Genomic DNA, 16878 nt, shown 5'->3' with positions numbered 1-16878 from the left:
ATTTTTCCTGATTTTAAGTTTGATGAAAGTGCAAAATTAAACAAAGGAAGTGAAGAATGTATTGAAGACGTAAACATTTATTGAAATAACGTGAGTTGATAAAACAACCTGTCAACAGGTCATCAGTAATCATAAAATGTCGTCTTGCTTTATTAGTTTTTAGATATTTAGTGTTTTGGAGTAGGACTGAATTGTGTAGTACAATCTTCAAAGCAGAGGTGAAACTCCATGTCCAGACCTGTGTTGATTAGGAATTGATGATCAATAATGTATTAAAAAAAAGCAAATTGAGATTAATTGACGAATAAGGCGATTTCTTTGATGTTTCATCTTAAAATATGCGTAGCTAAATGACCTTATAAATTTGTATCCTTTTAAAGGCGGTCAGAAAGAATATCGCTGGAAAATCTTCAAAGAAGAGCTGAGGAAATTGATTCAGTCCGTGTGCAGACCTGTGTTGAATAGGTATCGTAGGGAAATCTAGAGAAGCCAATTAATTTGTCGGTTCTCTGTGATGTTTTATCTTATAACTGTAAATATACATATCTATATGATATAATTTTTCATTATATTGAAGGTTGGTCAGACTGAATATCGCGGCAAAATCATCACCGCTGAGTTGAATAAATTATTCAATGCAGTATAGTTCCAATGATGAGGCGTCTCGCTGACTGCCGAACATCGTGTTGACTTTTTCTTTTTGGTTTGGCGCCCGTTTCGTGTGGAGTCTCGACGCCGGCTCCCCCTGTTATCCGCAATCCGCGTATGAATCGGAAGGAAAGCGAAACCGAGAAGGGCGACCGGTGTCCAGCACGCTTAATGGCGCTGTCTTTTTGAATCTGCCACTCCGTCGACGCCAGATCTCGCGGAGCCGTTTCACCCTGGGATGCTCCGTTCAGGCTCGGTCCGCCTCCTAGACGACGACTCGGCGAAATGATCCCATCCAGGTTCAAGCCGCTGATCAGCGATGAATCGTCGAACGAGAGCCAAGGGAGCAGCGACGAACAAGCTGTCACGAAAGAGGCCCTGGTAAATACATTTTCACTTCTATAAAAAAAGAGAAATTTTCAAATTTTTGAGTCAAAATTTCATCCCTTCGACAGAGACGGTGCCTCTCCTCGACTGTCCCTTTCAAATCGTCTATTCCTGGACGTGGAAGTTAATTTAAATACATAACCTTCTCCTAAATATTACCTTTTTTGTTTATCTTTGTCTTTCAATGTTATCATTTAATTTTGAATAATTTTTCTTAGCGTTAATTAAATTCAAACGCTCAAGGAAATCAACCTGTTTTGTCACAATTCAAATTTTCTTTAAATTGAAATTATTTAATCACAACACTCAATTGATTGATTTAATCAGTCAGCACGTTATTAAATTTGATTGGTCTAAATAAATTAACGTAAACAATATATCAAAACTACAATTTTTATATATTTCTATCATCCTTTTGGCAGAATTTTAGATAAAACCGTAAAAAAATCAGTATGGACCAATTGTAATAAGTATCTTAAAACAAAACAAAAATTAAAACCCTCCCAAGCCTCTCACTAATTTGCACCATCTGTCAATATCAACTGATAGTTGTCAGCTTAAAAAATAATCGATTTAAATTTAAATTTAAACATATTTTCTTCTGACATTTCACATTTGAAAGAAACCTTTTTCTCAAAAAATATATTTATTGTATTAATGGGGAACATGGTTTCTAACTGCTAGGGCGTCCAACTCATAAGTACCATACTAGTGATTCTTAGTTCGAATCCCAGCTGAGCCCATTTCATTTTTAATTGTGAATAACGTAGAGAAAATGTCGTAAGAGAGGTTCATGACATCTAACTGTTAGATGTTAAGCCCTGCTGCATGACAGGAATTTTTTTTAAAATTTGATTAATTCACAACTCGCTCTATTGCTTTAACCAGTAAAACGAAGAAGAAAAAATAAATTAATTCTAATTTTTGCAGTGTTGAGGTATTAATCAATTTATTCCTCAATAAAAAATAAATAAAAAATCTCTAATTTTACTCTAAACTCTGACATGTCTTGACTTCACATCAAATGTGATGCGATAGCACGAGGGACTGATTTTGAAAATGGGTTAAAACTTAGAAGGGTGGCTAATACTTAATTTATAATTATGTTTATCTTTAGGGGCAAAAACTTCAAAACACTCTATTTATAAAAGTTAAAAATACTATTTTTTCAGTTGTTTGTCAATGCGTGAAACAAAATAACTGTTTTGTAAATTTCTACTCCTCTATCTTTTTTGGTTGATTGTCTTTTCTTCAATGATAAATTCAGACAATAATGGTTGAAGCAGTTGCTATTTATTTGTCCAAATCTACACTTCATTTTACATTAAATTTTTTAAAATCATTATAAAACACAAAATTAGCGAAATTTTCCTGTTTGTTAAAAAATTGTTTGTTTTAAAATTTAGAAAAAAATAAATAGCTTTGATGATGGATACGAGAAAGCAGTGTTTGCCTCTCCAAGCTCTGTAGCCTTCTGGCTTATTGTACCTTCCTAGTTCCCTAGTTCAATGCAATTGACCAAATCCTCCTTCTCAGAAGTATTAAGTCTTTGAATGTCACTGCTATAGTTTTATTCCCTGATTTTTTTGGATGCTAGGTTATGATTCCATTGAGTTATTGCTTTGCATTCAATTATAATATGGGTTTCTTAGGTGATATGTTTCTTCCTCCTCATTGCATAATCTGCAAATGAGATCATCGTTGATATGCCCATGTTATGCAGATGTTTTCTCAGATGCCAGTACCGATTAATAGTCCTGTCACTCCTCTGAGACTGTCCTCTCCAATTGCAGCAGTGAGTTTGCGGTGTCTGTGTGAGTCTTGGTGAGGGTTGTTTTAGCTTAAGTTTATTGTGTCTAACGACCCTAGAGTTTGTCCACTTCTCTTTTTGGTTTATGTGGCTCCATTCTTTGATGGAGGATACTGTATTTGTTTTTGTTACCCCAGGTATACGTTCAAGGCCTATATATGGTCTTGCAGATCTCCTCTGGCTAGTTGTCTGTTTTTCATTACCCCCTGTTTTGAAGGATGTTGTCTATGTGTTAAGCATAAATGGTAACATCAAATCCATGTGTGGATGTCATCCTGTAGGCCTTGTGCTAAGGCTTCATTTAAGATGCAAGATTTTACTTGCAATTCATTTACTCAAAACTGTTGACCCGTTGAAATTAGTATTCACACGTGTTTATATATGAAAAATAATAACTATAAAAAAAATTGAAAACACATCTAAAAGTGTGATTTTCCTCAAAATAAAAGTAGTGTCAAAAGAGCATCATTTCCATGATTCGAATTTCTATCTTGGTTCATTCAAAGTTAACAACTCAAGAAAAGCGACCCTTCTTTAAAAATGGAAAAGTGTAGCTTGATCCTGTCTGCCTATTCTTGTTGCTTTTTTTCCGACAGATGCATTTAAAAGAGACTCAGAGTAAAAAATAACACAAACAAATCACCGAATATGCTAATAATGTACTACGGTATATCAACACAATATTTCACAATTTAAATTTGATTTGATATTCAATTTGATTGATTCGTTGTCAAACTGGTTAGGAAGTAGGATCATTGACCAGAACGAATCAGTGTAGATAGGCTTATTGAGAATATTTGAAAACAATTTTTTATGACAGAAATTCTTCTTAGGTGTCTCACTTGGTTAAATATGACAATTCTATAATCACACCTGTGTATCAACAATGATTAACATTTCAGAATTAGAACTAGACAAAATGGGGGGAAAGCTTTCAACAGCTTGTTTTGATACATGAAAGGATTTAAGTTAAAATAAGTGGCTCAATGTTGTCGAATATGTAAAAAAATTGATTAAAAATCTCTTTATACAAATGTATTAAGATTTATCATTGTGTTATAATTGAATAAGTGGCATAAAAATAATTAAATGAAATGATGGTGAGATATTTTATGCTTTTATAACTGGCCTGCATGCTTTTTTTTTGGGAGCTAATTTGTGTTAATGAAAATTCAAATAGATTTTTTTTCTATCTTAGATAGCACAAGGTTATATTCTTATTTGATCCTCCATTAATTTATAGGAGTGTAGTTTTAAATGTTAACAAACTAATAATGATTGTCTCCATTTTTATTTATTTTAAACTCACCTGAAAGTCATGATTTTGTTTCAGGAGCAGCAAGCCGTGACCCAGTACCAAAAAGCCCTCAGTTTGGAAAGCGAAGGACAATGGGAAGAGGCAGAACAGATATTGAGAGATCTGCTCAAATCAGACATCATCCTTCAGGTATTAATTTGTTTAAAAATTGTAATTATATATTTTTATTAATGAATGTAAATTTCAGGAAGCAAAAGGCAAAATTTTGGGCAATGGGAACATCCAGTCGTCAGTTGTACATTTAAAATATTGCGTGACTATGAATTTGGGCCACTGTCTTGCAAAGCAGGATAGATTGAAAAAAAGTTTAAAGTATTACATTGAGGTAAACTTGATTTTCATTTAGAAAAATTATGTTTTTAAAATGGCGAACTAAACTTTTTTAAACATATTTCACAGGCTTCCAAAATAGATGTATCAGACTTGAATCTTTGGTACTGTATTGGTACTACTGCCATGCAAATACACGATTTGCATTTAGCTGCCTCAGCTTTTGAAGAAGTATAATTTTTTTTAAAATTTTAATTGAATTAAATTTAAATTTAATATTTTATTTTCAGGGGTTGAAATGCAGTCCAAATCATTGGCCTAGTATTGATAATTTAGTAACAATCTATTATGCCCTTGGTGATTATTTGTCTAGTTTATTTTATATTTATAAAGGGACAAAAATGGACACAGGGTTTCTAAAGGGTTACGCTTTCAAGGAAAAGATCTTCCTTCAATCTCCAACACTTAAAGATGATTTTAATTTATTTTATCCTGATTGGTAAGGGTATATAACTATATTTTAATTTTACCATTTCTTTAATTTTTTTGTTGTTGTATTAAAGTGATTTACCTGAAACACCTCATAATATTTGCCTGGAATCAGATGATGTCCAGCAAATGTACAATGTTGCTGAAAATCTCATAGATCAACAGCAAAAAAGGTGGAAGCCGTACAAAATTCCCCCCGAGCCTCCTCTTCAGCCTGAGTGGTCTGTGAGATTAGATAGTTGGCTCAGACTAGGCAAATGCCTTTTGTACCTTCTTCAAGTTGCTGAAGAAGAATATCCAGAAAAAGTAACAAGTGTTAATTTAAAATTTAATGACAAAGCTTTAACATATATGTCATTACAGAACTTATTTCGAACTGTAAAACTTCATGTCGAGAAAGGCTACGATTCACCGGTTAGTATAGAAGACGAAAGTTCAGGGGCTGAAGAGGCAAGATCAAAAAATGAAGAAGAATTGAATAGTGATGATAACGAGGAAGGTAGTGTTTAATTAAAATCATTCTTTAAATGTAAAATAATTCAAAACTGTTAGCAAAAGGACGTCTCTGGGAAAAAATATGCAACAACCAAAATCAAAAAAGGAGATCGGCGAGAGTGAGAAGTACTATCAGAAGGGAAGAACCAAGTTTGATGGAATCATTTTCTCAGATCATTCCTCCTGACCTACTGTAAGTATTTATTAAAAGTGTTTAATTTACTAGCTTTTTTAATGAATCTAAAAAAAATGGGTTTTTCTTAGGCCTAGGAATTTTGGAATATTTCTTGAAGGTTGCTCTGAAGATTCTATGCACACGATGGATTTGTACAACAGATGTTTCAGCACAGAAGAGAATAACAAAGATGAAAGAATGGACAAGGTTACAAAGAAGCAAAGACAACAGTGAGTAAACGGTTTTTCATTAAAGTATGAATAATGAACATGAATTTGAAGATGAGTAAGGGTAAATTTAATAGAAAATATGCCACTAATCATTATGTAAGTATGCTATATATTATGCATGTAATATGAATATTATAAACTACTAAGTTACTGTCTTTAATCTGCTTTGAAAAATATACTAGATTACTTGCACATAAAATGTAATTTTTACTGGAGGGTGAGGTATGAGGGGGTCCCAAGGCGCTTTAGGTGAAGGTTTTTATTTATTTTATTTTTATTTTTTAACATTTCTTTCTGTTCACCAAAGTGTGTGTTCTGATTATAAGTCATTACTACCCATGATTGTGCACAAACTCAGTAAGAGACTCAATGCCGGTTCAACATGTGTATATCGAACAATTCATAACTCAACACACACCATCAATTCTTCAAAATTCCTCAAAACTATTATTTTTGTGTATGTAAATTTACTATAAAAACTGTTTTGACATGGTTTCTATTAATTTGCTGACTTCATGCTGCAGATATTGTCACATATCATGGTGTGTTAGCAGTATGCCAGTAAATTTGTCAGTGTTTCATAATTTTTTTAACATATAAATATTTGGAAGTTTAAGGCAAATAAGTAGCACATCCTCATTTTTGTTAGTGGCAAAGAGTTCATTTGAAAATTGACAAGAAATCTTGGTACACTGGCATCTTGCAGAGCCCCAGGGATACCTACAGATGACCCTGACTGCTTGTTTTGTCACTTGGAATGATAGAAAGTGTGGAAAATGAGTCAATAAACATTTAGAAATTTGAAACTGTTCCATGTACAAAGGAAAATGACTTTGTGTTTCTGTAAGTATAATGTATTCGAACAATTTTTACTTTGTAGGTACATAATTGATGAGGAATACTTCAGTACACAAAAGGAGCTTGACGATGTCGCCGAATTTGTTAGATATTGTCATTCCAGCAAAGACAGCATAATAGATTTGTTGAAAAGGTTCACACTCAAACTCTCTCTCAAGTGGAAATTATACTGGCCTGAGAAATTAGACAAATTTTTCATGAAAGCATGCGCAGCTGTACTGTAAGTGAAATCATGGGTTTTAAACGTTTCTTCAATTAATCTCATGTGTTTCAATAGACGATATTACCCTGTGGCGATGAGGTGCAATGACGAGCCGCAAACATTAAACGAAGATATCACCGTCTTACTCTACGGTGAACTTTTATTAAACCTTTGGCTCGAGAAAGAGAAGAGTAAAGGATACATCAGTCCTTTAGGAGACACGTATGTTTAATTAATAATTTATTTATGGACATTTCATATTCCTTTCTCGGTAACAATTTTTAGCGCACTTGGAGGAAAATTTTCCACCCTTCATTTTGGAAAATTAAACGTACGTGCTGCGAATTCTGAGGATATTGAGTTTTTCATACGGTCCTATTGGCTCGAAGGCTTGCTTTTACACCACTCTGGCGATAACGAGTCAGCTGCTGTGGCTTTACAACAGGTTTTTTTTTGTTGGCAGGTATAAATTAATGGAAAGCATAGTGTAAATGGATTTTTCAGATTCTAGGTTACAAAATGGCAGAAAACGTGGAAATAAGAATACCAAACATAACCCATCATGCTATTGTAAACAAGGAAATTATATCGAATTTATTGAAATCATTTAAAAGGTTAAGAAAACAGGAAATACAGTTAACAGTAAACAAACGCAAAGTATAATATAACTTTTGTTCATAATTTCAGAAATAAGAGTCTAACTGAAATTTGGAGACTGTACAATGACGGTCACTACGAGGAAGTTACAGAAATATTAGCCGACTCTTTGAAGGTGAATATAGATGATATGAAAGCAGAAGAGGTTGTCATATCGAGGCCCATGCAGTATTCTCTCATCTTAGATTCATACTGGAAACAATTGAATTACAAGGTATGTAAACCGGTTGACCTTATCATTCTGCATATATTATATGGTATTTTTTAGGAGTGTGTGATATGGACTGAGGCTTGTTTGCATGAGATGCTCAACGAATATCGGATCTCAAGCGATGAAGAAAGGCCGAATGTAGCCACCCTTCTTGTCAAAGTGATGCAAGGTCTATTAGCTTGCATTGACTCGATGGGGTACTCAATATGTGAGTATTTTATATTTAATTAATTTAATCATTTTTTCCTTTTTAATATACAACAATTCCTCAAAAGTTTACTGTCAGGTTTGATTTGTCAAAATAATGTGTGAGTATATATTTTTACCATCCATGTAATTTAACTAATAATGTATTTTTATTTTTATTTTTTATAATAAATCTATACATTTTCTAGGATTACCTTGCAAGTTTTTGATTTATTAACTAGTTTTAAATGTTTTTTCTTTTTCAATATAGTTCGTTACTTGAGTTCAGAGAAACTCTCTAAACTGATTCAAACATTAAGTAGTATAATTAGCTTTCAAATGGAAGTTCCTGACAACTCATCGGAAATGCCCATTGAAAGTGTTGCACCTTGGTTGATACTTCATTATATTTTAAAATTGTAAGTATTTCAGTTGTAAAAGAAACAACTAATTACTTAAAAACAAACTTATAATTTTTTTAGTGATGAGGATTCAAAGAATAAAGTCTTCAACACAAAAAGATCATGTGATGCCGAAGAGGAAGAAGAATTGCCCTCTTCTTTAAGGATTTTATTCACAGGACATGATTACCTTGGAAGGCAATATACAATTTTTTAATAAAACATTTTCACAATTATACCCAATAATGTAATAATTAAAAAAATTCAATTTCAGGAGAGCTTGGTGTTGTTTTGATGAAGGAAACCTTCTCTATCATACTCTTAGAACGATGTACCCTTTGTTGCAGACTCTCGATCTTGAGAGTAATAATTATGCCAAGCTGTCGCAGCAGACTGAACAGATATTCTATTGTTTGTACGGCTTGCAGAAGAAAAACAAGGTGAATACATAAATTAATAATAAAGTTGTATTCTAAGATTGCTGAAATACTTTAAACTTTACAAAAGAGATAATCAAGCCAATTAAAAAGGATTTTTTTTTAAATTTCAAATTACAATAATACAAAAAAACAATAATTTGAAAATAAAATTTGAGAAAGTGATGAAGAAGAAATTGGCCCACTTGTCTGCAACAATGGATAGAATGGATATCTTTTAAGTTATAAACGTTTATCTACTTTGTCTGAATCTTAAAATTAACCTTCAAATATTTTTATTTATATAGAATTATCTTTAAATCTATAAGATGGATTACTGATTATATTGATTAGCTATTCTTGTTGACTTTCCAGTTGCAATATTTTCCTAGTTGTTTTTTATGTTTTGTTTTCATAACTTTTTTTCATACACTGGATTATGGTATGGTTTTGATGAAAAAGGAAATTCAGTTATTACTGCCAAGCATTTGATCTATTTTAAGGTTATCATCAGGTTAAGTAACCCATGGTAATACTGTTACATCCTTGGCAATGTTGGGACTGAGTTGGTCTTTAAAGAAATTTGAAATCATTTGAGAAAAAGTTAATTATGTTAATCAGTAGATATTTAAGATAGTTTTGTCTTGATGATCACCTTAAAATAAGTCAAAAGCTTGGCAGTAACAACTGAATTTGTTTTTTCATCAAGACCATACCATATCCAGAGTAATCATGAGAAGAAAAGTGGTCAATATATCTAAACTTAAAACAACTTTTTGTACTTGTTTAATGTTATTTTCACAAATACAAATTATTATTTTATTTTGCTAGGGGCGGTTGGTCGTGGATCATAATGTACTTGGGCTTGCACTGAGCTGGAACCGGGCGCAGCAGGTGTTTAAATTTTCCAAACCGAGAGAGTTGCCGTCTTATGACAGTACTGGAAAATGCTGTGTGACTCCGGACAATGAAACACTTTTTTTGAAACTTATTGAAATCATTCCACCCGAAAACAATCCAAGTAATTACAACAATATCTTTGCAAATGTACAAGACTGCAGGGTAAAAATATTTAATTTTCCTAGATCGTTTGTTGTGGGAGATGAAGAAATATGTAGAAAACGATTTGAGTGAAGTACCTAAAAATGACTGCCCACTCCCTGATGATATTGCTGATATTTATTATCTTTTAGGTCACTACTACTTCAAATCGAAAGCATGGGTAAATATGATTTATGCTGTTAACTATTTTACACAATTTATAATTAGATGATTTTTTCTTATTTTTTGTTGGCCTTTGAGTTTTGTAGGTGTTTTTAAATAAAACCATTTTTCCGACTTTTTGACATTGTGTCATTAAAAAAACAAACTATTTCTAGTTTAAAAAAAAAATTAAATCACAGTTTCTTGAAAAAAGTACAAGTTGCCAAAATGTGGGAGAACTAGTTTTATTTATAAACTACCTTCGAAACAAAAAGGCCTGTAAAAAAGAAAAAGGCCAACAATAATGAAGAAAAGAATAATAAAATAGATTAATTATTTATTTTTTTGTTAGATGAAAGCTGTTAATTGTTTTCTGTTGGATGTGTGTGCCAATCCTACCCGCTTTGACTCCTGGGCGAGTTTGGCTTTGGCACGAGGAAGCCTGATAGACAATAAGTTGTATTCTGTAAGTCCTGTTAAAATATTTTTATTTCTGAAGAACCTGGTTTTGTAAGACAAACAGGCACTATAAAACCTGTAATAATCTGTTTAGAAGAAAAATGTTAATACATACATTTAAATTTTAGCACACAGAAAGGATTTTTTACTAGTCTGTTTAGTTTAATTTTTTAAAAGTATATTCATGATTTGCTTGTGCAGTTTATTCTCCAGTTTTTTGATTAATCATTGCATTTGTTATAGTGCAAGACAATTGGAAATATTCAACAATTTCTTCAAATCGCTCGCTGTGTCTGCAAATATTTTGAGAGATCCTTAGAACTAGATCCTACTCAGAGTACATTGTGGATAGAACGAGGAACTTTTTCTTATACTGTGCATTCCTTTTGCTCCAATGTTCTTAAGAAGGTAAGTTTCATAAAGACAAAACACATTTTAAATTGTAATGTTTTTCTGCTTTCCTTAGAACCATACTTTAAGTATAGAAATGTATAGCACAATTGAAAAACAAAAAGATGATTTGATTGAAGCAGCGAGGGAATGTTTTGTAGCGGCCAATAAGGTATGACTTGAATTTTTGGAGAAAAAAATATGTTTTATGATTGGGCTTGATTTTCAGCTTTGGTACACGACTGCAGAAGGTGAAATCCAAGATGAAAGATGGCTACATCATTACATGCTTGGAAAAATATCAAAGAAGACTGATGGAAAACCGAACGTTTACATGGACTATTACATAAAAGTGTGTAAATAAGTTTATAATGCAAAATAAGTTGGTAAATTTATTACATTTTACAAATTAATTTTCTAGTCAGCTGAACTTTTACATGAAATCGGTGCGACTTATCCGTCACGGATAAACATAAACAACCCTCAACACTTAGCAGTCGAAGCCTTAGAGGTTAGCTAAATTCAACAGATAAAAATGATAATACTTGATATAATTGATTTTATACTTTTTAGCTTTACTACCGAGCACATGCATGTATATTAAAGACACTGGAAGAATTTGAAGATCGGCCTTTGCCTGAATCGACGATAGAAGTTTTTAAAACTGTAATAAACACGTTTGCAATAAGTCCGTTTGTTCTGCAGGTGAAACAGTTTCCGAGGTAATAAATTAAAATTAAGACAAATAATTTAAAAAAGTTTATACAAAGCACATAAATTTCTGGAAGAATTTACTTAATTTAATTTACAAAGATATATAAAAACGAATTAAATAGTGTTTATGATTTAAAATAGTTCGATATTATGGAAAAACTTGAGGTTCATAACAGTGAAAGTTAATTTAAAGATTTCAGAACTTCCGGAATTTCTTTCAATTAGAAATAAAAAAGAATAACTGTTAAAATAATAATGATAATATAAATGAAATTGCTTTATGAACTTAAAGGGTGCAGGGTCATATACAGAAGATTTTAAGTTAAGGAAAAGAAATTCAGTGAAGTTTTAAGTGCTGTAACAAGGATCAACTAATCCATTGATTATACAAATAAAAATAGAGTTTACACAAAAATATAACAACTTGAGAAATGTGGTTAAAAGTAAAGTTTGTTTTGTATTTTGTGTTTACTACACTAATGATTGCAATTTTTTTATAGGGTTGAGAGTTTAAATAAACACAAAACGAGTGGAAGCAGCGATGAAGAGGTAAGTTTTTTAAAATTAATCTAACTAAAGCTCTATATCCATGTTCATTTAATCTAACTTCTTTTTTTTTTTTTGTACAGGAAAGCTCTCATCCAAAGGAAGAACAAGAGCCTATAATTAAAAACGAGAGCAATCAAGGTTCCAATTCTCAAAAACAAAAGACTTCATCAGATGATAACATTGAAGAGACAGAGCCGCAGAAAAAAATCGTTTCTGCAGAGGACTCTTCTTCAGGTGATAAAAGAAGCACTGTTCAGGTTGCCACGACTTCAGAGTCGAGTGACACTGTTAAGAACACCCAGGTTGAAACTAATTCAGAAATGGGTGGATCTTCAAGCAGTTCAGATTCTAAGGACAGCAAAAATTCCTCATCAAGTGATTCTTCGAGTGACTCTAGTTCAAGTTCATCTTCCTCGTCTTCTAGCTCTGATAGCTCATCATCATCATCTTCTTCTTCAGACAGCGATGATGTATTTTCGCTTCATAATTTTTTTAAAATTTATGTATTCCACTTTATTTGACATTTTTGTTTGTTTTAGGACAGTGATTCTTCTTCAGCACCTGAATCAAAAAAATCAAATAATGAAGAAAGTAAGGATGTCATTGTAGAACAATTGGATACAGTTAGTTGGAAGAAAGGTATTTGATTTGTCAGTTGTTCTAAATCAAAGGTATAATTTTTTTCTCTCTCGTAGAACAAGACGAGCTTGTTGACAAATGTCTTGATGCCCTTAGGCTTTGTTGTGCTAGATTTCCCCAACACTACAAAAGTTACTACCATCTTGCACACTTTTATTTCAAGAGCAAGCGACATAAAGACATAAATAAAGTATACGAATTCTTGCTAGGTCCTACTGGACTGTTTGCATTAAGAAAACCTTCAAATTTCTTCAACGTTTGTATTTGTTTATGTTAATTTTTTCAAGTACGATTATGTAAATTTACTTTTGAAATTTAAAAAATAGGGCATATGGAAAATAGCCAATAATGAAGTGGATAGACCAGGCAGCTTTGCAGCCCACATGGGTAGATGCATGCTGCTGTTGCTTGATTTTTTAAAAGAGACAAAAGATTACAAAATGCTCCTAGATATATCGGTGCAACTGAAGGCGTTACCTGATCCTGATAAGTGAGTTATGGTTTGTTTAAAACCAAATAACTGTTATTCTAATATGAATACTTTTAAAGAAAATATCTGAGAGACAATGAGAGAGAAGAGCTGAGTAAGGACGCAGCTGAACTTTGTGTCTTCTGCTTGAGAAGAAAGTTTCAAGAGGCTAGTGACAATGAGTTAAAAAATTTCATGCTTGACCTCTCACAGATCTATAAACGTGTTGTGAAAAATTCAATGAAGGAAACTTCCTTCGGAAACTTGCTGATGGATGTTTACAACAAGTTATACCCCAATAAGGTTATTTTCATTGTATTTAACAAAAGTATTGTTGTTTATAGACTTTTATGCCTTAGGGTGAAATAAAATCAATAGAGACAATATTACGCCACTGTCAACAAGAGCTTTCATTGCTAAAGATTGCATCGAACCCTACAATGCAGTTCCCTTCAATCGGAAATGCACCACTTTTGCTGAATAAACAGGGCACACCTAGTGATATCACATTGGAGGTAATTATTATAAATAGTTGGCACCTTATAAAATTATAATGGTAAATATTACAAACTAAGTGGTATATAAATATTACAAAATAAGTAAAACGTCGATTAGGATTTTATAAACATTTGATTTAATATTCATGTATTTCAGATTACGCCGAATACATCAAATTTAAAAAAAGATATCGCACGATCGGCGTATGGAAGAAAACCCAGGGGCCGGCCACCTTTGTCAAGGCAGGGTTCTAGCAGATTTCCTTTTCCAAGGAGTTATTCTCAAGATGCGTATCCACCTCGTTTACCACAGATTCCGAATCCAGTCCCTGGCAGTCCAATGGATGAACTTTTCAAACATTTTAATCTTCCAGACCTGAATAAATCAAGTCAGCCATCAGTGATAACCCCGTCGATGAATCAACCTCCTAACTTGGATTGTACGCCGATTTTGAAGGATCGCCCCAATTTGTCCATCACCCCTGTTAAACCCGCTGGGGCTAATAATAATAAGGTGTCGAATTCCATGTCACTGTCTGTTACCAAAATAACTGGTAAATCTCAAAGCAATCCATCGACAAGCAAACCTAACAATATATCTCAGATAGCTCAACCGCAGATGCAACACAAAACTTATCAACAATTTCAGAAGGCAGTACAAAAGACACAACAGCAAGTACAAAAGGTGCAACAAATCCAAAAGACACAACAGCAAGTTCCAAAATCACAGCAGCAAGTTCCAAAATCACAGCAGCATAAAAATATTGTTCAGTCAACAACATCGATACGCACAAATCCTCATTTACCATTGACAGCCTCTCCTTCCTTTTCTCAGTTAAATATCACACTTCCACAATCAAAATCTCTGTCGATATCCCCTATTCCAAGTCCCACTTCTCAACAGTCGAAGAAATCACAGTTGTCACCTGTCAATTCAATTTCAATCACCCCAAAACGCCCATCAGTGGCTCACAGTTATCCAGATAATTCTAAACCACCCCTGTTTCATCCTGCTAATCAAATAACACAGCGGACGTCCAGTCCGAAATTATTAGCATCGAGTTCGTCAAGCCATATGTCACAAATTTCTCAAGCCATGCCAAATACGATGGTGCAGATGTCACAATCGCATATAGCCCAGTTGTCTTCACAAATATCACAGTCTGTTCCACAGGTATCGAAAACGGCACAAATGCCACAATCCTTGCCACAGCCGTTGATGAACCCAGCGTTACCGTCACAGATTAAGGCACAAATACCTCAACAGATGCCACCACACCCACTACCTAGTCAATTGTCTTCTCCGCTCCACACCACTAAGCCTTCAGAGCCAAGTTTGCAGCATAAAATTTTATCCGCCAAAAAAATGGGTTCTCCCAGTTATTCGAAACATTCATTGTTAGGACAGCCGAACAATGGAAGTGGTTTAGGTGTAGACATGTCCATAAGAGACAAAATGAAACATACTTCTAGTTCCAGTAGAACTGATTCACCAAAGCCGCCCAAAATGGCAAAATACAGCCATTCTAATACACCAAGCACAAACTTCCACAATCCATTACAAAAATATTCAGCCAAAGAATTTCAAGAATTTCTTGATAGTGTAACTATCATCCCTACTTCTTCTAAGAAGGACCCCCTTCCTCCATCCGTGTTGTCCAGCGAAAAATCGAAAAATTTCAATCAGATACCCAAAAGTTTAAACCCCGCTATAGCAGGCGCCCTGTCGCTTTGTAGCAGTTTAACGATAACTGCGACAAACACAGAAACGCAAAGGTACAAACCAGAATTGCATACAATTCCCCACTCTCATCAAGCGCCATTGACATATATGCCAAAATCCCAATTAGAAAAGAACCAGAAGATTAAAGAAGGTGAAATTATTTGTATAGAAGAAGATGGATAGCTAAGATGAATCGACTGTAAATAATTTGTTTGTAATTATGTAAAATATACGGTGTCTTTAGTGCCAACTTTTATGTTTTTGTAAAATGTAATGTTCCATTTATAGTTATTGTTAATAGTACTGTATAAGACAAATTTGTGATATTTATTTTTTATGTACTAAATTATAAATTTATACTTTAAAATATTAATTTTTTTCATAATTTATCTACATTTCTTATACATGTTTCAAATTAAACAATGTACACAGTAAAATAAATTTTTGTTTCTTTTTATACAGTAATACTCTATCCTTCAACTCTAAAAATAACAAATATTCATCTGATCCAATAAAAGTCAGATGGTTAATTTATACTGTTCGCAAAGTTTATGTTTGAACAATTCCATTTATTCAACAACCAATTCCATTAAGTTTTGATGACTATTACACTCGGTCATTGGTTCCTTCTAAATTTGCCATCCATTTTCTTCAGTCAAAACGTTTTATAAAAGCACATTATAAAAGATGTTCGATCCAATTATTTTACTGCCCTTTTCTAGTTTTTGGGCTTGGATTTCAATTCTGCTTGCCATTGCATTCTTTTCTCTGTTTTTTTTTATCATTTCATGGGTATTGTTCAACCGTCTTGGCAAGCTGAACGATGACATTTCAAGGTGTATCGATGAGGAAATAAGGCAAAACCGGCCAACATTCGGTTCCAAGAGACAGGACTGCTTTGAAAAACAATATCAAACCATTGTTAATAAATATCTCAATGATTAATATTAAATAAATTTTAACAATTACTTGGCTATTTAGAATGTTATTACTTTCAAGTGTTAAAAAAATGAAATACTGTATTTTTGAAGTTTAAATTCTATCATAGATTGTTTCTTTTGATCTCCATCCACCAAAATATTTTATTAAGTTTCTTACCATGAGTGCTTTACACGCTGACTGTGCCTGGAGAAAATTGTTACCTGTTTTTAGGGCGGAACTTTTTTTACTAGTTGGTTTCCTTGGTATGAACATATCTAGTTTATTTTTTTAATGCATTTTTTTAAATAAAAATATTACTGAATGTGCTTTTTACAACTTATATTCATGATTTATTATATTATAAAATAAAATAAATCAATTACATTAATAGTGCCCAAAGGTCAAAATGGAAAAAAAAGACAAAATAAAATTTTTAAAACCATACATTTTGTTGATACAATATGTGTTGGCATAAAATGTACTTTTTACAATTCAAATATTAGTCATATTTTCTTTTCAAAACTTTCCCATTCCCAGAATAAGTATGTAATTTTTTTTTCT

The 16878-nt window shown here is 32.8% G+C and overlaps 1 protein-coding gene and 1 long non-coding RNA gene across 2 annotated transcripts; one reads left to right on the top strand and one right to left on the bottom strand.

Annotated features, from left to right (window-relative positions):
• Positions 1 to 55: 55 nt before the first annotated feature.
• Positions 56 to 15744, top strand: LOC106669671 (calcineurin-binding protein cabin-1-like). The gene is made up of 34 exons (XM_014399309.2): positions 56 to 1029; positions 4179 to 4292; positions 4351 to 4488; positions 4563 to 4664; positions 4724 to 4932; positions 4997 to 5228; positions 5286 to 5421; positions 5475 to 5610; positions 5682 to 5822; positions 6703 to 6900; positions 6958 to 7104; positions 7168 to 7327; positions 7387 to 7496; positions 7570 to 7753; positions 7808 to 7958; positions 8208 to 8355; positions 8419 to 8535; positions 8612 to 8777; positions 9585 to 9774; positions 9839 to 9975; positions 10309 to 10422; positions 10659 to 10823; positions 10882 to 10977; positions 11035 to 11157; positions 11227 to 11316; positions 11379 to 11527; positions 12020 to 12068; positions 12149 to 12538; positions 12608 to 12707; positions 12764 to 12963; positions 13034 to 13197; positions 13257 to 13479; positions 13536 to 13691; positions 13831 to 15744. Exons 1-34 carry the CDS (start codon positions 934 to 936, stop codon positions 15577 to 15579), a joined length of 6780 nt encoding a protein of 2259 aa, XP_014254795.1. The 5' UTR covers positions 56 to 933; the 3' UTR covers positions 15580 to 15744.
• LOC106669673 lies at positions 550 to 1555 on the bottom strand. Its single transcript, XR_001340959.2, has 2 exons — positions 1195 to 1555; positions 550 to 1047 (listed from the first exon to the last, which is right to left on the bottom strand). It is a non-coding gene; the product is annotated as an uncharacterized LOC106669673 (long non-coding RNA).
• Positions 15745 to 16878: the final 1134 nt, after the last annotated feature.

This window comes from Cimex lectularius, unplaced genomic scaffold (assembly GCF_000648675.2).
Source record: "Cimex lectularius strain Harlan isolate CLEC.00 unplaced genomic scaffold, Clec_2.1 scaffold8, whole genome shotgun sequence".
In the NCBI taxonomy this organism is placed as follows: Eukaryota; Metazoa; Arthropoda; class Insecta; order Hemiptera; family Cimicidae; genus Cimex; species Cimex lectularius.
This window is presented reverse-complemented; position numbering and strand designations above follow the sequence as displayed.